This window comes from Atractosteus spatula, chromosome 21, assembly GCF_055471065.1.
Source record: "Atractosteus spatula isolate fAtrSpa1 chromosome 21, fAtrSpa1.hap1, whole genome shotgun sequence".
Taxonomy (NCBI): domain Eukaryota; kingdom Metazoa; phylum Chordata; class Actinopteri; order Semionotiformes; family Lepisosteidae; genus Atractosteus; species Atractosteus spatula.
Window position 1 is genome coordinate 1,632,457 of NC_142726.1, and position 22,677 is coordinate 1,655,133.

General features: G+C 42.8%; 1 protein-coding gene across 1 annotated transcript; it reads right to left on the bottom strand.

Moving 5' to 3' along the window:
- Positions 1-721: 721 nt before the first annotated feature.
- Positions 722-21,426, bottom strand: tcf25 (TCF25 ribosome quality control complex subunit). The gene is made up of 18 exons (XM_088938654.1): positions 21,095-21,426; positions 20,395-20,514; positions 19,780-19,848; positions 19,152-19,279; positions 18,844-18,909; positions 17,995-18,077; positions 16,550-16,680; positions 16,208-16,307; positions 14,545-14,638; positions 14,070-14,162; positions 12,850-12,955; positions 11,743-11,902; positions 10,165-10,252; positions 8,578-8,736; positions 7,230-7,320; positions 6,627-6,706; positions 3,788-3,863; positions 722-1,782 (listed from the first exon to the last, which is right to left on the bottom strand). Exons 1-18 carry the CDS (start codon positions 21,323-21,325, stop codon positions 1,615-1,617), a joined length of 2,043 nt encoding a protein of 680 aa, XP_088794780.1. The 5' UTR covers positions 21,326-21,426; the 3' UTR covers positions 722-1,614.
- Positions 21,427-22,677: the final 1,251 nt, after the last annotated feature.

The following is a 22,677-nucleotide window of genomic DNA, read 5'->3' on the forward strand; positions in this document are numbered from 1 at the left end:
TTAGATACCAGAGTGAATTCACCTGCTGATACACAAAAATACCATGGGATGTTTTATTGTCCACAATGTGGACAGGCTAGCGCTTCAGTGTCTCATTCTTGAGTCTTGAAATTGACAGGCTGGCAAAAATAGCCACCCGCTGGCCAACCAACACCATTTCCAGCCGTTTTTATTTAATGTCTCCCACTTATACACCAACTGGGCACAGACATGCTTATTCTTATAGACCAGCAGAAAAATGGAGCTTGGCAGCTAACAAATTGACTATACTGTGTGAATCCACACCAGAAAACACATTTCCTCTGAACTGCTTTGAAGCATTTCTCTTCAGTGCTCTGTTCACTGAATTAACAGCGAGTATCAAAGTATCAAAGGAAAAATTACGTGCATGTGAACTTAAAATCACAGCTTCATAAAAAGTTCAACACACAATTTGAAATAGTGTGATCTTTCAGATGACCAACTGGAGAAGAAACTTATTCTGATGAGTTTCTTTTACTTTTCCAATCTGTCTTAGTTGAAACTAATCTCTTATGTTCTTTACATAGCCAAAGGGTAGGCATGAAATCTTAAAACTAAGGTTTTCATTATGAACACATCACGTCTTCACAATTGAAAGTAGTAAAGGAAGGTGTGACTATAGCATGAGCCATATTTCTCCACTCCGTTGGTATTTTCAACAAGATTATGTTAAACATAAATCCATACATCTCAACTCCAATAAAGCTTAATTTCTTTATTCAAAATTAAATTTAGATAATGGTTCTGATCCATTCTCAGTATGTTTATTAACTGATGTAAAGGCAAATGAAGCCAATGCAATCCTGGTGTTCTGTGAAATGAGTATAACTTTGTCAAACAGCATATTTTTCAGCCATGGTATAACATTAATAAAGCCGTGATTTCATAATTCAAATTTAACAAACCATCTGGTCGCTGTGTTCCAGTAATTAACTTTAGAATTGAGCTATGTATTACTAAAAGCAGCACGAGGGTTTTATGAATTAAAGCTCTTCATGCACAACAATAACAGTGCCTTGGTAAATCTAGAACTTTTAATTTTTTAACTCTATCCCTTTACAATTATATTAATAAGCTCTATAGAGCTTTTAAAAGCAATTATCCCAAGTGTCAAACACAGCAAACAGCAGACCTTCCTAGTTAATATTGTGGATTTCTGTTTTGTTTAATCATTTTCATAGGTTGTAAACTTAAGCTGTTCTTTTTTAAAAATATATCAGGCACACCCTTTATTTGTTAAAACATTTTTGTTTACAAAATTATCTTATAAAAGAACACCGATACTGCTGTACACATTTCATAAACCACCACTCTCTTCAGAAGCTCATGGATCGCTCTCCACTTGCGAGCTACTTATTGCCTTTCCCATCTGGCCACAACAATGCATCTTGAAGAAAAAAACTCCAGGTTTGCTACAGACAGATCACATGGTTTTAATTAAGGAATAGTGCAGAGAGATATGATCAAACTGAAAAGACCGTTTTTGAATGCGATGTTGTTGCCACTGTTGTCCAAAGTCATCACCCTGCTTTCTGCTGCTCAGCAATCCTCTTCTCTCTTGCTCTTCCCCCCCTCCAGGCGAAGCCCAAAGTATCACTCCCACTCGTCCTCATCCCGATCAGGGTGGTCCTCCCTGGGAGGCTCCTGAAACTGGATATTGGCCAGCATGTCCCTCATGGCCACCATCAGCCGGTTCACTTCCTGGTTCAGTTCTCGACCAGCGCGGGCCACTTCCAGGTCATCCTCGGCTCTGGCAGCGCCCTACGACCAACAGCTTTCGTCAAGTCACAGAAGCCTGAGCACCGTTCAAGCTGCCCCGGCAATCGAACACAGGAGCTTACTCTGGGGTGGAGAGAGCTGGGCTGGTGCCCAGGCATTCTCCAACACTCATTTTGCAGTTTTCAAGCCTTTATACACAGGCTTCTCACCAAGAAATATAATCTTGTGCCTTAACTGAATGTCTGGTACGATAAAGGTTTAAAAGGACCTCGCTGTATTATTTTTCTCCAGAAAAAAAAAGAGGCACATTCACATCTCTTCTTCACTTTCAGGACTAACAAAACCATTTTCAATTCTGCCCAAGGTGCCAAACCAAAATAAAAGCCTAGTAGTCCCATATTGTTTATATTATATTGATATTGTTTAGGTCAAATAGGTGGAAATTCTAAAACAATAAGTGTGCAACTGCTTTTTCAAATGATTTTATTTTTCACTTTTAGTGGAGGGTCCAGAAAAGCTCTATGTAAGTGTAAGGAAATGGTAATTATTCCTTGAATTCTCTCCAAGTATTCTAAAATCAGTCCTTTGCGTTTTGCAAAATAACATTTGTATTTACTACTAGAAAACCCTTCTTAAACATGATTCATATCAGAATCAATCACACTGATGTAAAAGTAACACTTCATCCCCTGAAAGCTATGGAAAATTTGAAAGAATGATATTCTATGTCATTAAATGCATATTCTTTCTCTGCATTTCTACTGTGGATCAAAATATGTTGTATAACACGAACACATTGTGTAATTTATCGGGAAACATTCAAGTCCAAAACCGCAGACACTGAGATTGCTTTGTAACTGCAGTCACATTGCATACTGTTAATAAATGAATGCAATTTTGAGATAACAGTATTTTTCATTTAATTTTAAATAAAAGGCTCTCATTGGTTTATGGATCTCAAGGCGAGCATCACAGAGATAAGGAAAATGTTCCCCTTTATTACCAACCTAGCCTGCACACAACACTGTACCTGCAGTGGTAACAGAAGCTCAGTACCAGGTGAACATCTGAGCTTCTTCAGCTGTAAATGTGTCAAACCTTGTATGTACATTGAGCATGTGCTTTGTTTAAAGCTGGACATCGAGCTATTCCCCCAGGTCATACAAGATCCAGCAATAGTTCAGGTGGGTAGCTGCGTCAGCATGCATAGGCTGCAAAGGAACAAGCAACAGGTTTATTCCATGCTGAAAAAAAGAAGAAATAAAACACAACGTTTTGGCCAAAACGTTGTGTTTTATTTCTTCTTTTTTTCAGCATGGAATAAACCTATTACTTGTTCCTTTACAAAATCCAGTAAGTCTCACGTGAAAGTACTCTTCCAGTTAACATCATAACAGTTAGATCAGTGCACAAGCTAACACAGAGAGGTTATTATTTGCTTTCTACCCATCCATTTTCTCAACACTCTTCCAGTTCAGGATCACAGGGAAGACCGACACAAACATGTACACACCTACAGGTACCACTGTCTCTTTGGACTGTGGGAAGAAACCAGAGCACCTGGAGGGAACCCATATACAGTAAATGTGGGGAGAACATACAAACTCCACACAAGTAGACCCCCAGGAATTGAACCACAGTGCTGCAAGGCGCAAACAACTGCCCCACATGCCATTCATATGCTTTCTGAAAAGGGACAATTCCCACCAAACCACCTCCGTGTGGGAATGTGGCTCTCAGCCCTTCACCAATTACCTCATTAATCAATTAATGCGCCACATGTGAACCTGTACATAATCAATAGAAGCCCTAACACCCTCTAGTGGCAGGTCAGATGAAAGCATGGTCCTCATTGCTGTTGGCAGCCTCACTTGAGTATTCGACTGTCACTGACCTGTCACTGACCTGATGCCACAGCAGGGCTGAGGACAAGAGGAACACAGCCATCATGCTGCACCTTGTCCTCCACTAAAAACACATGTGTGCCTCTCGTCAGCTGGGCTGCCCTCTGCCCCAGGCGCCTGTCAGGAAAGGAAGCTCCACTCACCTGCAGGTTGAAGTTTGGCAAGAGAGAACGGAAAAACAGTGACAACGTGCTCTCGCTGGACGCTCCTCGATTGACTCTAGGGAGGACGAAGAGGAAACGAACATCAGATTTTTTTTTGAAAAAAACAGCACGCTTACATTACAAGGTTGCTACAGGATGGCACAGTAGTTTCATGGTTAGTGCTGCTGCCTCATAGCCCTTGGGTTCTGGGATCGATTTTGGATTCTAGCTCCTTCTGTCCAGCATTTACATGGTTTCCCTGTGACTGTGTGGCCCTGTGATAGACTGACATCCGCATCATATCTGTCATTAGTATAGGTTATTGTCCTGCCTATTGACCACGGATGATGATAAGTTAAATAACGTCTGTGGCTCAGCTCTCTTCAGTAATTTACACACTCCACAGGAGGATAAGAAACACCAGTGAGGAGGTCAAATTTACATGATTTTCCTCTTCTTAAAGATTGCAGGTTTAGACAAATCTGGATCTAAGCTCAAGCGCAAGAAGCAAGTTTCTTCCCAACAACAAAACTTTTCTTGTAGAAACTGTCAGTTCTATGGCACTTAGGGCATTACTTAGATATGAAGGAAGCTCAGATAAATGAATTGAAGAAAAAACAGCCATATCACTGCTTGTCACAGCTGTGCAACAAATGGCCTTCTACACCAAAATCAGTTTGATTTTTAAATAGTTATCACAAGACCAAAGTAATAGCTTCAGCCTAGTGCCAGAAGCCCCATTAATACACATTACTTTTATTTTTTAAAGTAAATAGTAAAACGACTACAGGTCAGGAAAGAGCCATCAGCTTACTTCTGCAAAGAAAAGTACATTTAACACCATGACAAACAATGATCAGAGGATATAAACCTGCAGGGGCAACTCTGACTAGTGACATCAGGGAACAGCCTTTCACACACTCACAGAGCAAACAGATTATGCAAACCTCAAACAGCAAAATAAACTTCCTGAAAAAAGATGCCCTTTCCTAGCAAAGCAAATGAGATAATTAATCATTTAATTCAATATACCTTGTAGGCAAAACAGGACCAATATAGTTTTTTTTTTCCACTGACGACAGTGAGATGAAAGAGCCCCTAGTTTATACTTATGTAAGCAATCGTTACAAAATCCAATCAGATACACTGTGCCAGAGCTGACCTCACATCTGAGGAATCTGATGGATTCTTTAAACACTTCATCTCCATTCATAATTGTTTCTTAACGTTCAACAGAATGACGCAGAGACCTAAAAACACAACACATCTGCATGTGTCAAATACGCACTGGACAAATTATAGACAGCTGTCTAAAAGATATTTGCTTACACATCCACAGTATGTGTTTGGGTGAATGCCATCCTATTCAGGAAGTGAAATGTGACAATAAACCAGTTTATATGAAATTGAAAGCTACAACAGCAGCAAGCTGGCACACAACTGTGTTCTGTGAAAGGGCATTCATTTTTAAAATTATTGTGAAGTACGAAAAAAATCAAATGTTTCAGAGAGTTTCGGTACAGTAAGACAGGATTCTTTTTGTTCCTGTGTTTTTAACTGTATCATCTCAAAAATTAAGTCTGATTTCTGGGCACTACATTTGCTTCCCCAACCTGGAACTGTAGTTCCACAGGCCCATACACTGAACACATATGAAAAAAATCTCGGGTATATTCTGTAGCTGTAAAGTTACCCTTCAAAAATATCGTACAGCATGTAAAACCTAACGCGATTTAAAGTTTGGTCCTTTGTTTGCAGGCTCAATAAGTGTGGAGATAATCCAGAGACCCCAAGCAGAATCCCCATTTTTAGGTTTTGCAAGTAACTGACTAAGATACTGATAAGTTATAATGTCTGTATATGGATTAATTATTGCTAGTAGGATGTATTAGCAGATGACCTGGTGTAACAGTGATGAACAATTCCCATTATACTGCAGTTGCATCGCTGAAGCAGATGAGATTGACGACAGTCAGTATTGTATTTTGACATCAATTGAATAAGTGAAGAAATAAGGAAAATTAAGGTTCAGAAAAACCACATGAGAACCTATTAACGAAACCTCTTAAACCTCCATACCATTGCAATCAATAATGAGAGGAATAATTTGCAAAGCATGTTAGAAAACGTGCTGGTAATCACTGCCAAGTGTAAAACTACAATATTGTGACCAAATACCTTTTCACTTCACTTTGACACTCCGAACTCTCAAGTACAAAACTGCTGCAGCTCTTACACAGTAATGCACTGTTTTTAATTCTCGATCTGGCAAATTGCTTGTTGTGCATATTCACTATGAACATGAAACATTCTAACAGCATGTCTACATTATTGCTTTACTTTTTATATGCTTAATATTGATGAAGGATCTCTCAAAGCTGACAAGATCCCCATTCCACCTCCTTCAGCCAAGATTTTGCTGACCCATCTATCTGCATCCATTTACAGGGAATTCAGAACTTCTACTGTAGGAAGGTATCAGAAGCTCATGCTACCCTTTAACTTCAATCACACCTTTCAACTCCTCTCAATGAATAAAAACCTCTTTTCAGATCCAGTCCATTCATTCACAGATTTTAGCTTTTCACATTTCCCCCGCAGATCACCCTTTGTTTGGAAATTCTCTCACCTGCTCTGGGATTTGAACCGGCAACCTTCCAGCCACAGGCGCAGATCCTGAGCCACAGAGCCACCACTCAACACTGCGTTTAATTTTTATGCTGTTGAGTGTGTTGCAGACAACAGACAACTCGCACAGACACAGTTCCCTTCTAGAAACACACAGCTTGATCCGCATGACGTATGCAGAGTTACAAGCCTGGAGCCTTGAAATCTTTACCTTTCGGGCCTGGTGTAAGAAGCCACTGAATCCAGCGGAGGTAGAGGGTCAAAACCCATCACTGGCTGAGTGGTCACTTCCTAAAAGGCAGCAAACGGGCAAATAATCAGAACGCAAGAAGAAACACTGTTCCCATAAACATGGTCCAATTTTGTGTTTCGCTTTTATTTCCCTTATTTACAGCAACTCATATACTGTACATCATCTTCACGTGTGCCAGTGTAATGCTGATTGAGGGCACTTCGACAAACTTCATTCAGCCCTTCCCACCCAAGTTGTTAATATATATAAAACACAAAGAGGGCTTGAAACCAGACGACTCACCATTCTTTTTCAACTTAAACATCTCTCAAAATTGTTACTTCTGAAGGTTTCCTTTAAAATGTGGGACAGTGACATTAAACAGAAACAGCGGAAAAAAAACAAATGACAGGACCTGCTGCTATTTCGACTAGTTTCATGCATACAGTTATTTTCTTTTGGGATTGTTCTGACCCCCTCCTTCCCCAACAAGAAAGGACCCCCAGAACGCTTATCGGGACAATTTGATTTTCTCCGACTCCTTCGTGCTGTTGAAGAGCCCAGGGCGAGTGCCCGTCTCACCAGAGGCAGCGTGGCCACAGCCCCCTTGATCTCAGACAGGATGACATGCCGGTGGATGTTTCGGGGGGCACTCTGGTACCTCAGCTTTCTCCTGCAAGTCACCAGGAAACACAAGGCAAGTAAGTGTGCTCTGTCAGTGCATCTCCCTGCCCTCTCAAGACACAGAGCCCCAGCAGAACACACATGACATACATAAAGATATCCTCATGGGAACATGTATTCAAAGATTTCACTTTTTCACAACACTAGGAACCCAAACAGTCTACAGAGACTTCTAAGTCCTCTTGGCACATAGAAAGTAAAAGGTTTGCAGCCAAGGGTAGCTGTTTCACCCACAGTTGCTACTTGTGTCTTTAGAATATGCACAGGTATTCAGTGAGCCAGCTGTGCCAGAGGAGTAAAGATTGTGGTGCAGCTAGGGATTGTAATAGGTTACCATTACATGTTTGAATTTTTAAGTGATAAATAAATACTGTCTTCACAAAAGGTTAGCTTTCAACCTTTAAGGCACAAGATAGTGTGCTCTGAGACAACTGAAGCGGACTCCAGTGATCAGTGTTACATGTTTTACACGGACATACTGAATATTTCCCAAACTGTACGAAATTGACTGGCACCTCGTCTTAAATGTACATTTCCTGGAAACTCTTCCTCTCCTTCTCCCATGACTTTTGCATTTGGCCATGGATCTGTTTAACATGAAAGCTTGATCTTCAGTCATGATGAACACATCAGTTAAGACTTGATGGTAACAATAAGGAAGCCGTCAGTAAATACCCACAGAAGCACGAAAGCAATATATGTGCTTCAAACTATTCATTCACATCTTCAAACTACTGCCGAGTTGGATAAACTATAAACTGTGGTAATATTTGTAGCCCATCTTTATATGGATTTCCCATGAAGCAAGAATTTCCCACTTCTCCTGAGCAATTCTGATTTTTATAAGACCTACAGTACCTTTCTCAACAGAGCTCCCCACTCATTGTAGAGAAGTACTGGGGCGCTGCAAGATCCAGCTGATAATAAGAGTTGTGTAGCTAACAGCCTGCTAAACAAGTTTATCTCATCAGGCAACAAAACCAGTCAGGCTGAGGATTCATGATGCTGGAAGCAAGTCAGTTTTTTTTATTTTCTTTTATATAACCCTTCGGGGCCTAACACAGATTCAGCAGAGCTGGGAAGCCCAACAGTGTGTGTACTATGCTTTGGGTTTGAAGGAAATTATGGTCAGATGCTTTTAATTTTCCTTGTCTAACAGTCAAAAACTGTTTTTTGAGTTCTACCCAGGGCCCCTGCTCTGAGACCTGTCGTCACCGGAGAGCCGGGCGGTGTCACAGCAGCTCACTTGCTCTCGGAGTCCTCCGCGAGGGACTTCTGGGAGTCCACTCTCCGCAAGACCTCCTTGACGTTCCCCTCCAGCCACACCATGACGCCCCCATCCTTCCACAGCAAGTGGCACCGGCCCACGAACAGCGACACCAGCTCGTTCAGCGCAGCTGGCTGCCTGCGGAGGAGGGACAGAGTGCATGACCAAGACCCCAATGCTCGCATCAGGACCCGCCGCAGAAACTACAGTTTGCACTACCTCCCTTCGTCCAAAATGCTGCTTATGACTCTCAACAGCGTTCCAACAGTTTTATTATGGATACATGTCAGGATCCTGCACTAAGCTAGGATGCAGTTGCCAGTCAGTGCCAGAGTACAGCACATGGGTCGATGCACCAAAATCTGGGGGGGAAAACGGCATCATTGTGCCAAAAACCACAGATTTGCTCAGGCTCTTAATCCAGGTCCTGACCAAGGCATTTCTCAAAAAGAGAAGGGGATCCTGGCCAAATTTCCCCCTTGGCATTTATCAATCATGGCCTCCTTATAATCTCCACCTATGAACTGGCTTCATCACTCTGCTCTCCTACCCACTGAGAGCTGGTGTGCGGGGGGTGTACTGGCGCACACGTGGGAGGTACTCATCGGTAGTGGAGGGGAGTCCTCACTACCTGTAAAGCGCTTTGAGTGGAGTGCCCAAAGAAGTTATTATTGTAATAAACTGATAGGGTTTGTAATTGGTTTCAACCCCATACTAATCTGTGAGCTGCCCTCATGCAGTTGTGTTGCCTAGAATGCAACCAATGGATTAAAGCAGAAGAAAAAAATAAACACTCATCATGGACACATCTGATCCAGTGTCATTCCCACCTTGCTACTCCTCATTAAGTTGGGAGGTTTTCAACCAGATATAATGAGGTTCTGCACATTATTAGACAGTTTACCTTGAAACAAGGGTGCAGAAAAAAGTCTAATCAAGCAGAAAAACATCCAGCAGACATTGTGGTCCACAAGGACAGGCCTGAGAAATGCTATCTAAGGTAATTTAGGGACTAAAAAATTCCAAGCAAGTTGGTTTGGCTTCGAATCGTACCTGTACCTAGTTACAACGTTCTTCTATCTAGCAGAGCTCTTGGTGAGCTTGACTATGATGATGCGGAGCGCAGTGGGGTTGGAATGCGAGAGAGACAACTGTAAACTTGTCTGAAGCAGCACGTTATTACACACTGCAATAAAAGATTACACTAAAACCAATGAAAGCAAGAAAGCTTTCTTGGAAGCTTATTCAAATATTCCAAACATCCTTTAGCAGTGTCATAAAATCACTGCTGAACAATGTGTATCTAATTCAAAGATATTTCCTGCAGTCTAAGATGTTTATCTTTCACAGTTTGGACGTTAAATGAGTTAGGATTTGGTCTAAAGAAATGGGCACTGAATTTCCATGTAGACTATTTTAATCTGAATTACACCCATAATGATTTGGAAAGAAAATAAATCAAAATACTTAACACAGCACTGCAACACTTACTACGTATCCATAGAGCCATTAGTACTATGATGAAAATGACAAAAACCGTAGTTGGTATATCAACGTTTTAGTTACCCTATTTGGCATTTCGGTCCAAAAAACTCATGTGAGGACACCGCAGCGTCGGGCTGTACCGTGCACAGGTCCAGCAGAGGCATCAGAACTGTGGGCAAAAGGAACCAGCAGTGAGTCACGGGAACAAGCAGCAGGCGCTTATACAGCAGGACCTTCACAAACACACGCAATCAAACATGCGAGGGCTCGTGGAAACCCATTATGAAACACACAACACTTTACACTCCCTTACTGGCAGCGTCCCACTTCATGTTTGCCAGAACCCTAAAGAAAATGAAAGTCGGCTTTGTCCCAGACAGACCCTCCACAGACAGGTGCACGCAGGCACTCTGAGATTCAGGCTCACTCAGTCACTATGGATTAGGAATTGGAGGAAAGACACAGACCCTCTCCCCCCCACCAGACTTATTAAGGCTCAGACAGGACGTTGTGGTGAAGGCCTGCAGTCCAGTCAATGCAGATGCGCTGCACGTGGCCGGAGGCAGCTGGATCAGTGTTCGCAGAAGCTCTTTGCACGGGAGAAGGACAAGCCCTGCCTCAGCTCCAGACCTGGGATGCTGTCCGTGTGGAGTTCGTATGTTCTTCCCGAGTACCACACCAGGTGCTCCGATTTCTTCCCCTAGTCCACTGGTGGGTTAACTGGTTTCTGATAAAACTGGCTCTACACGTGAGTGTGTGTGATTCTGTACCCTCCCTTGCACCCGTAGCTTGCTGGTATAGACTCTGGCTCCTCCACAACCCTGAGCTGGAAGAAGGGGTTAGACAGTGTACTGATGTTTTGTTTTCCAGTTCTTCAATACACAGCATGAGCACTATATTTAATTAACTAAATGACAGCAAAATAATGGAGATAAAATAATTTAATTAATAAAAGCTGCATAATCTGCACTATAGTGAAGGAATATGTTGTTTTTGTCGTGTTTTGTTTTGTCCATGCTATAATGCAGACAGCAAAGACAGAAATGGCGAAGAAGCTGAGGAGCTCGAGTTATTGGCACAACAGACAGTAACATACGTTACACAAGCAGAAGGCACATGATTCAACTTAAGTCCTTCACTAAATAGGCTCTTAAAGCTGTTTGCCGTTTTATACCTTCAGTTTACATATTAATTTTATATACATGCAACACCTACAGTATCTACCATGAAAATCATCTGTCAAGTGATTTCCCAGTCCCGAATTTGCTTTTTGAATTTCTTTATTTCTAAATAACATCTGGCTTTCCTTAAATAGAACTGACAGAATACCATCACTGGGCCTTGGAGATCTACCCTTCCTGCTACTAGCACCTGCGACACTCCAGTCTCCTCCTGGAATACTGCAGTATTCCATACAGATCTTTGTACATATATTTGCAAAGCCTGGTTGGCCTTTTCAAAATCATTTCTCATCTTTATTTGCAGTTCATTACACCCTTTTTCTCTTGTGGGATCCTGTGCGTTTTTTTACGGAGATTAAAGATTATTTTACGCATTCCAAGACAGCAAACAACCGCATGGCCTCAGAGAATCCGCACTCCTCCTGCGCTCTCCCGGAAAGACTCACAGGGAAGCGTCACTCCTCGTCACGCAACTCACCGCTCGGGAACATGATCAAAGCACTCTGGAGCAGCTCGTCTGACTTCCGTTTCATCCGGGTGCTTTCTTCCGGGCTCACGTCATCCTGAAGGCTGAGGAAGTAGTGGGAGAGCGCAAGCGAGCAGGCAAAATTCGGGAGCTGGGACAAGTTCCTATGAACCTGGAAGAGCAAAAACAGCGTTGCATCACACCAACAACTTATAAAACTTAAAGAATATGACTACTTCTGTCATATCCTCTAGTGTAACTGAGAAAATGCAGTTCGGAGGACAGGGAAGAAAAAGAGCTCAACCCTTCAGAAGACTGAAAGCCCTGTATCAATGACTCCTGACAACACCTTTATGCTGCCTCTCATTTTTAAGAATGCTGATGTCTCAGGACAGTTTTCACCATCCTTAAACATTATGCCAATTTCAAGGTGTGCAATTCGAAATGACATATAAGACCTAAACATAACTGTGACTTGCACAAGAGACATTCAGGGCTCACAAACCTACTATACAGCAGCATATCTGCTGTTCAAAAGTACAACAGTACAGGGAGCAAACGTATACAGTATCTATTGTTTAGATTCTTGTTGGAAGTTGTGCACATCAACTGATAGAAAACTGACCATAATGCACAGCAATAACAGTTTAAATTATGGGGTTATGGGGGGTTGCTTGATCACAAATTGATAAGAATGTTCTGTCAATCAACAGCCAGGGCAGGACAGAAAAGCAAATATTTTCTACATAGTAGTTAATAAAAATTTCAGGCAGCATTTAAGGTGCAGGATGAACTACCTTATAAACATATAGGTTGTAGTAAAGGGGGAATGAAGATGGAGTTGAGCATGTGAGAGTATCTCCAAGACTCCATACTTTCATGTGTTGATATGCATATATCTACATATATATACACTGTACAATATAGGTGTATTCAAATAAATTACTACATGCTTAGTTCTTTAATGCCTTTCTGTAATACCAGAAACAACAGAAAGAGCTTAGAAATGAACACTGATTTATAATGGATGGTTAAACCCATAGTGATAGTTCAATTAATGATGTGCATTCAGATTTGCACGCAAAAGCAAAGATGACCAGCTTTATTTTCCCTCCTTACCTCCCACTCATCATACAGCCTGATGAGGAAGGAATACTCTCGCGCCCGTAGCGACAGGAAATCGATCAGAAGCAGCATGCACAGCGGGTCGTTATCAGGATCAAGACTTTGAAGGAAAAAACATTGAGGAGTTCTCAGTTGCATAAGACACCAATGAAGCTGCTGATTAACATGTCTGAGCTGACGGATGACATTTCAGCCCTTGCTGATCGTTGCTGACAGCAGATCCATCAGAATTCATGTACTATAGTTCAATTAGGACCTCTAATTGCACATTACAGACTGAGCATCAGAAGAAACTTACTACTTTACTTAAACAGAAGTCTTTTAAAAGAATAAAGTATATAGATAATGGATACTGATAAAATGCTTTTAGCATCACTTTGATTAATTGGTCTCTCCAGTGATTGTGACTGGTGCATAAGCACTTAATGGTTTCATTAGTGAGGATTTTGACTAAGCATGATGAGGTGATTTAACTTGTTGAATGTCAGCGCTAGTGGAATTCAAGAAAGAAAAACACAGAAAGATAGCAATATGCCCTTGTGACACATTCACAGCCTGCAGTTTCTCACACAGCAAGACATTACAGGCAAACTGTCCAGCAATGACAGGCCACAATCTCACAAACGGATGACACCTTGACAGCAACTTCATCATGCTAAACCTTTATGATTGGTTTCGTACTGCCAGCTGCACAGCATTAGAAACACCAGGTCCCAACAGCTCAGCAGTTCAAGTGTACTGTTTGTTCAATAAAATGTCAGTGCATCTACTATAATAGATAGATTTGTTTTGATAACTCTTTGTACGTGTTGCTCTTACAAATGACAAATTACTTTTGATGCTCTTCAACTATATCATCTTCAATTGGAACCACAAACCTGATCATCTACTCTAATGAAGCATCTACAGTATATTATACGAGGGGAATATTCAAAACTTCAAACGCAAATATCATTATAAAATGTCAATGTGCAACAATGCTGCAGTCCAGTTCACTGCCAGGGGATGTGCTAATAGTGCAGAGTCTCTCCACATAGATTCCGTACTGTTTCTGAAAACAACAAAAAAAAGCCCTGGAGTCAAAGCCCTTACAGTCGGGGAAACGGTATTTCGAGATGCCCGACAGTTTTTCTCCAGTTCTTTACAACAGGAAGTGATTTTTTTTTTTAAAAAAAACAGAAAATGAGAAACACGGCGCTCCAGTCCCGGCTCACCTGAGTATGAGTTTACAGAACTCCAGCGCAGTGCGAGGACACCCTCTCTTCTCCAGGAACATCATGTGCTTGTAGAGGGCTAAGTAGAATGCCCTGGGAGGCAACGAGAGCAAGACTTCATCCCCACGTCAAACAGATATTCAAGCCCCTTTCAAAGATCTGTCACTGACCAAGATGAAGAACTCTAATGATAAAAGCTGTCTGACTGAAAGGAACCCCAACAATCACACAGGAAAATAAGGGAGGAAATGCTGCTTGCTGCATTTAAAAAAATAACTAGAATGTTCTCCTAAATGGCTGCAGCAGTTCCAGACTTCAGCATGCAGAATCTTACACCAGTCCCGTAATGACTTCATCAACTCCCACTGCAGATGTGACATTTAAAAGAATGAAGCTCTCCCCAAATACCGGCACAGGATTGTAACCGAAAGCAGCGATTAACGACCGGAGGCACGCTTAAGACTCCATTGCACACCTGTTCTCCGGCCGCAGATAATCAAGCCTGCATGTTCCCGAGGTCAGGCTGAAGATGGGGTGGAATGCACATTCGAAGCTGTACAAAGCTCTTTCTGGAAGAAGAAAAAAATATTGTTTAGCAAAAAAACTTTTTTAAAGTTTTGATATAAATCACTGCTTTATTTTAATTATACTTTATATCTAGAATAGACTACATGAAAGTATTTTGAAAATATAATTAACTCAGCTTGGAAATAAGGCCTTTCGTGTGCATAATAATGATGTCATGGAATTTACAGTGCTTTTGGAGTTCAGTGTAACGTCTGCACTTCTGAGTATTATTAAGGTACAATATACTGAATATGTACATTGAAAAGCCACCCTCTTCCTCTGACCTAAAAAAGTATACCTCAGTTTTCTCTCTCAGAGCAGCACACTGCGACTCCAAAAACGAATACGTTCTTTTCAACACCCAGTCTTTGGCATTACATCTCTACCATCAGTCTAAACAGAGGCTGATGATGCGAGACTTTCATCTGGCTACTTTCTTAATGCAGAAAAGCCACCTGTCTGGCTTCTTCTCCACGGGGAAATCTCTGTAGGGCTATCCTGGTATTCTGACATGATTAATAACAGGATATGGAATAATTACAACACCGCCTGGTGAACAGAAAAAAACATTATTCTTTAATGAAGTACAGTTAACTAAGTGTTTAATAGTATCTGACTTTCCAGTATTTTATGAGGTTTCTGTGTGTTTCCAGTCATTATGTGCTGTCATTTTTACTAACCTAATAGACTATACAAATATTTCCTGGGGAAAATATTATTTCTGAAAAGTGCCTTTCATGATACATTTAAGAAAACATTGGAGGGCAAGTACACCAGTAGTGCACAGGTTTCAGTGTGCAAAAAGGACTTCGGAGAACACTGATTCATGTGCAATTTTTATATTCCCACATAACCCTTAACCCTCAGGAGTTGCTTGTCACAATGAGTTAAAGGCCATTGAATAGATGATCTCGACTTAATAGTGCTCTCCAGCAGACTCTATGTACAATGAACATCAGTTCCCATTTCCAAGTCACAAGAGACAAAAGCAGCTCTTACTTGCTGCATAAGTACAAATCCTCTAGTTAAGGGAATTATACTACATGGCTCTTCTACAGGATGTGTACTTCTAATAACGGAATATTCTTTTTCTCATCCTTCTTTGCCAGTGCTAAGTGAAATCTAAGGGCCAGGACCATACTGGTCAAGAGCCTGTAAGGGACGTTCACTCTCTCAGAAACGTCATGCTACGCTGTGGAGAATCTCCACATTGCTGTGGCTTCCTACAGAACACAGCACACAGATCTCTTCAGAGCAGCACGTCACCAGTGCAGGTATGCAACTCTTATTAAAGACATGTTTAACAGGCAACTTTATTAATTTTTCAGCACCAGATCAACTCGCTTGTAGCACCACGGTAAGAGAACTCCAGATTTTCCAGGTGTAGTCTTTTTATTCCATCCATTTTTAACTGTATTGCACTTTTACATTTTACATTTAATCGACCTTAAGCTCTTCTAGTTAGTATTGAAGAAATCATCCCAGTTCTGGACCTGCTCAGCTTGCACAGTGCCCAGCACACTGTACTGCTAGCTAACACATAGCACAACACCACACTATTCTCTCCTCACCTATCAGGTCCCTGGCCATCTCCTGATCCTCCTGAATCCTGCAGACATCCGAAAGCTGCAGCAAGGAGTCGATGTGATAGGGGTTCATCTGCAACAGGAGCTGCAAGACAACAGGCACATTCAGAAGGAAACCAGTTACTGTGGATACATATTACTAGAGGTCTAAGAGTTGCCTTTTAAGAAAGCAGCACAAATTGCTGACAACTGCTGTGCAATAAAGGAAAACAGAAAGAGAAAATGTTTGCTTTGAATTTTTCTTTCTATATTCATGCCTTTTGTTTTACTATTCAGCAAACGTCCATACTGAGGAAATCACCACAGGACCTGTTCAACAGCACCTACCACAATGTTGTTCGGATCCATCGACTCAACTGCGTCCAGGAATTTGAACTGAACTTGCTGATAGTCCCTGCTGTGTTCAAACGTGTAATACTGGACTCCATCTCTTGTCTCCAGTAGACTCATGGAAATACCTAAAAACAAATGTAAGAGATGCAAGAAGTCACAGTGCACTTCCGCAAAAGTTATAAATGAGTTTTGTTACGAAAAAAGGCCATTTTCCAGAGAACACCCAAGTAAACACATAAAGTGCATTTTCCTGTAATGCTCAGGATTCAATCATTTTCAGGAAGTCTGAAATGACTGAAATGTAAATTTTACAGCCTGCACATAGTCTCGATCACCATCCAGGGACTAGTGTTAGAATGAAAGGATGTACAGAAGTGACAACTGCATATGCATTAGAACCTAGTAGCAGTATGAACATTTGCAATCTGATCTCATTAAACAATTTATACAAAACAGTGACTCATCCTTTCATTTGTGGTCTGGGTAAAGACTTTAGAAACTAAATTTGCAGGTGCAACAGACCCCATATATGTATTAAAAGCAAGTAAAAGAAATAATTGAATAAAAGTTAAAACATGACATCCTGGTATATATATATAACCCTAAATGGATGCACCAGACCTTATGATGTTTATATTAGAAGGTTGTTTTTATTTGTAATCTTTGTCAAACCTCCCCCCAAACTAAATTACATACAATAATACATACAATTGTTTCCCTTTCACGGAAGCAAGGCCTCAGTGTCTGATGAATACCACAGCATGCTTGGATTCTTCATGTTTGGGGTTTGGTTACTGAGCTATTAACACTGCATGTCTGCCTACATAACACTTAAGATAATGTTTACATTGTGATGATGTTCGAGGATTCAAAGTGTTTTATCTTGTGACCCAGTTCAGGAGGAAAATAACTCCTCAATGGGGTCTCTCATGAGGCAGCCCTAAAGATATTTCTTTATGTGGGAAAATGGCATTTGTGAATTCTATAAAGCTTTGCCCATCCTGGCAATATTGCTTCATAGAATTAGACCATTGTCAATTACAAAGACGGGCTGAGGGAAACGGTCTGTAGTGCCTTGAATGGCTGCCTTTGTAATGACAGAGGGGATTCTCAAGGTACTGCTTCACACCGATTAGATACGAAGTGGAAAAAAAAACAGCCAGGGACACACACAACACTAAAAGGAAATAGTTTTCCACGGCCTGTAATTCAGGAAACTATTAATCTTTAAAACGGTCATGGTTAGGCAATACATTTTACCTGCCTGTTGAGCTCAGTTTCTTGTGTTTTAGTCAGTTTTGTTCAATAACATACCATGACTTCTTGCTATTAGCATTTAATGGCAATTAATGTCATATGTATGACATAGAACAGGAAACACTCCTTAAGCCAGAAGCCCCGTCTCCGGAAGCAGACAGCCTGTCTCCGGCGGGACTCACCGGGCCTTGTGAAGCGTGGCCAGGTGTTTTTGAAGACAGTCATCCAGGTGCTGCGAAGGGCATGCCGCTGCCTTTGTCTCGGCCTGTCCAAGGAATCGACACTCAGCAACACTAGACGCCACACAACAAGCGCAGATGCTTGGATATGAAGAGCTCTTTCGCGTATCAGATTCTGCTAAGTCAGTGCAAGAATGAAAAGCCCAGATCACTGCAGCTGTCCTCCAAAATACATGAGGAAGACATGGACTTTTAGGTAATTGCTGGTAACTTAAAGAACCACTTCCTTCATTTTATTAAGCAGTCATAGCTATTATCTAAACCTCATACATGATAACCTGATGATTACAGCCAGTCACTTACATACAAGGGAGACAGACTGACTGGGCAGAAAAGAGAGTGTACTTCCCATCGGAGGTTGATGAATCAGAAACTAGCACTCAGCTCCCTGAGGCCAATTCACCAAACTGAGGATTTCACTGAGCTGTGGCCAGAGGGCTGCACATAAATGGAAAACATCCATCCATTTTGTAATCACTTCTTCCAATTCAGAGTCCCAGGGGAGCCAGAGCCTATCTCAGCAAGTGACTGGTACAAGGCAAGGTACAGCCTGGATGAGACACCAGGGCCACTTTCCCAGAAGCCAGTTAACCCACCAGTATACGTTTTTAAATTGTGGGAGGGAGCAGAAGCACCCAGAGGAAACCCATGCGAACACAGGGAGAATGTGCAATCTCCAAGAAGAGAGCATGCCTGGGCTCCACCGTGCCGCCTGGAGAAATGTGTGAGCCGGTTAATTAAAGGGGAACATGAAAATCATCAGTTACTCGCAACGATAAAAGCCAGTCCTACCTTTGGTCCCCTAAAACGGCCCGTGCCCCAAAATATCTCTTCAGCTCCGTCTCTGGATTCAGATTTCTAGTCGTGAGGTGGACAGCAGAAGAAAAAGCACGAGTCAGGACTGGCAGCTCTCTAGGGAGCCGTGTAAAACAGGTTCCAAAGCAAACAGGTCGCAGCAGCAACACAACACAGCAGAGCACGTTCAAGGACGAGGGGGACCGTCTGCCTCCGTGCCCTCCGCGCTTCGCTGTGGCCTTCCACCCTCAGAAACGACCCCAGCCCCCCCGCGGCCCCTAGGCTGCGATCCCGGCGGAGCTTACCTGTGCTCCACGTGCAGCACGGGCCTGCTGACAGCGCCGCTGGAGCTCTCGCTCTGGTAGCAGAGCCCGTTGCTGGTTTCCATGGTCTCCAGGAGAGCGTCGATGTCGCCGGCCGCCCCCTCCGCCTGCTGCTCGAGACACAGGGCTGGGCTCAGGACTCGATGGCCGCCTCGGCCCACGAGGAGCTAACGTTTTGTCCATCAGAAGCGAGAGACCAAGAAGGCAGCCAAGTAAACATGCCCTCTAAGGACAATCCGATGGGACGCACAATTCAACTTGTCCCCACCGAAGCCCTGACTAACGCAAAACTGCGAACCCAGGACTTGCTGGAGGCCTGTGGTTTGAGAGAGACTCCACAGCGATGCGGTCATCAGGTTTTGGGGTAGGAACGTGGGATTGGTCCAGGGTTCAAGAGCTTTGATTTAATCCACACCCAGGCACTGGTCCTACAACAAGCTTGTCGACTTCAATGTTTAACTTACAAACTCAACTCACAGAGGATATCAATGTATTTTTGTAGCTTTAACTGTCCTGATTTGCAAGCACATCTGACTACCCTGTTTAAACAAAACGGGGAGACAGAGAGGGCTAACATTTTGGAAGGTGTGGAGGAGGCTGAAATTCTGACCTGACTGTTCTCTGGCATGCTCTTCTTCTTTTTCTTCTTCCTCTTCCTCGCTTTCTCACTGCCATTGCACTGACCAAAAAAAAGAAAACAACTTCATTTTTCAAAGGAAAAAAAGGCGAAATACAAGACAAAAATGCTTTTAACAATCCTTACATAGATTTACTCAGCCAAAGAACTGAAATTGTTAACTACTTTCAAGGAAGATGAACATGGAAGTTTTTTTCCCCCCCATTTACAACAAAACGCTCTGAAGACACATTAGAAGATAAACCATAACTGAAATATTTACAAGGTTCCTTTAAAAACATTACATTATAACTGCTATGTGCAACAGATATTGTGGTGTCTTTAAATTGATCAAAATTATTTCAGTTATCACCACACCTAAAAGCACGTACAATACACCGCTCATTTCTGCATCTTTAAAAAGCAATAACGCGTATTAAGTCTTGTACAAGCTCGATTAAATGAAGCATTTATACTCTCGGCTCGGACTAACGAAACAAGGCTCAAGTTCGCCTTCATTTATGACAAGCACCAACCCAGGTGTCCACACAGCTCGGCGACACCGGTCTCTCCTCCGAGCCGAGGGCAGCACCCAGCCCGAATGCTCACCTTGTCGGCCTCGACCGACTCGCCTCCCGTCTCGGTTTCTCTGCGGTCACTCTTCTCCCCGGCCTCCTCCTGCAGCCTGAAGCCCAGTTCGCCCCCGGGGCCGCTGTCCGCCTCATGTATCTACAGACAGGAGCACAGACAGCGCATCTGCAGCGGCACGATCCGGCAAACCAGGCCGAGAAACCCGCTGCTGTCAGGAAACCCTCTGGGCAAATATAACCGTGCTGAATGGGCAATGCTGAGAGGGCACTTAGCCCACCTCCGTTTGTACTTTTCCCACATTGTTATTTTTATTGTCACGTTACGACAGACGGATGACGTGTGCCAGATACCGGGATAGAATGGGAGAGACAAACGGGGAACATCCCTCAACAAGGGATCAGAAGGGAACCAACTGGGACAACAGCTTAAAAAAACGTTCTTCTGCACATTCAATTTATGAAACAGTTCTCCTAAGCCTTAGTTTTATTCAAGTGTGGACATCTCTAGGTTAAAGAGCCTGGTGTGAGCCTTACTCAAAAACGCCTTTACGCTAGTGAATGTTAGTTTTGCTTCTTGGGTGTTATTTGCGCTCGGATATTTATGTTGAGGGATGTGGGTAACAGCTGCCCCGTGTAAACAAACTCATAGCACTGATGCGGCCGTACGGACTGCTGTTAAAGCCCAGTTTAATTCTGTTTCGTTCTGTGAGCAGCCTCACCAGCTCAAAGAGGTTGCTGATGTTTTTTTGCGTCTTGTTTTTCTTTGCTTTCCGGTTGCTGCTCGTTTTGGCCGGTACCAAAACACACGGGTCAGGGGCTTCATCGTCATCGTCATCGCCCTCCTCCTCCTCCTTCTCCGCGCCCCCACCGTGCAGCAGGAGGTCTTCGAGGTGCAGGGGCTCCTGGCCCCGCTGTTTCCCCTTCAGCCTCCGCAGAGCCCGACTCGACATTGCCCCGGGATGTCACAACTCCGCTGCTCCCAGTTTGCACAACCTGCAGACAGACCCTCGCTGCGGTCTCACCGGAAGCCGGAGAGTGGTTCCCTGGAAGTGACGTCATAGAAATACGAAGGGCGCTTGGAGACAAACTGGTTTTTGCAGCGTTTCGCTGTAATGCGCTGATCTGGAATATCTTTCGTTTTATTTGGTTTCTTCGCGCAGTTAGAAGAAACGCAGTAAGAGTCCACACCAACATTTACATTCACGAGACCTTATTTAATGGGATACAATTAATGACGATAAAGAACACAAAAACATGAATTATATTATTAAGCACGAATAATAATAATAAGGATGATGATGATGATAAATCTCTCAGTCACGTATGTTGTGTGAAAAAATAATGAATGCATTTACTTGTCACGCTTCTCAAATTCAAGCTTTGTTAGTCGCGGCTATATCTCCTACTTGCAGCCCACTGATGCTCAGTAGGGGTGAGTCAGTACCTGGATGAGAGACTCCTGGGAAAACGAAGGTTGCTGCTGGAAGAGGTGTTAGTGGGTCCAGCAGGGGGTGCTCACACTGCGGTCTGAGTGGGTCCTAATGCACAAGTATAGTGACGTTGAGACTATACTGTGAAAAGGCACCGTCCTTCGGATTAGATGTAAAGCCGAGGTTCTGACTGTCTGTGGTCATTAAAAGTCCCAGGGCGTTTCTCAATAAAGAGTAGGGGTGGTGTTACCCTGGCGTCCTGGCCAAATTTCCCCCTGACCTTGACCAATGATGGCCTCATAACCCCCATCTCTGAACTGGCTTCATCACTCTTCTCTCCTCCCCACAGAGAGCTGGTGTGTGGGGAGCATACTGGCGCATCATCCAGGTGGGGCTGCACACTGGTGGTGGTGGAGGGGAGTCCCCATTACCTGTAAAGCACTTTGAGCGGAGTGTCCAGAAAAGCGCGATATAAAGGTAATGAGTTCTTAACGCTCAAGTGCTGGATGACGGGTTCACCACCAGAGGGAGCTACTTCCACAGCCGCCGACGAGGATACTTTGGCGTGTTCAAATTTATCACCGTCAGAGACTCGTAATTCTACTGAAGATGGTTATACATTTCTTTCTTTGACCATGACTCAAAGATTGACACCAAGATTTTTGTATTTCACTTTTACTACCTACAACTGCCAACACATAGAAGACGTATAGAAAACATTTTTATAACTTACATAAAAATAGCGTATTTGATAACGACATTTTTGTCAACATACCCCTTCACATGTTCTGTCACAGACTGTTTGCATACCTTGGCCATGGGTTGCTTAAGAAATTCGTGCACGACTGGAATGTGTGTTTTGTTTCTGATGA

Coding starts and splice junctions, on each gene's coding strand:
- tcf25 (XM_088938654.1), bottom strand. CDS start 21,325: ATGTCGAGTCGGGCTCTGCGGAGGCTGAAGGGGAAACAGCGGGGCCAG. Junction 14,163..14,544: donor TATCTGCGGCCGGAGAACAG/GTGTGCAATGGA, acceptor GTTGCCTCCCAG/GGCATTCTACTTAGCCCTCT. Junction 6,707..7,229: donor CTGTGGCCACGCTGCCTCTG/GTGAGACGGGCA, acceptor GCTGCCTTTTAG/GAAGTGACCACTCAGCCAGT.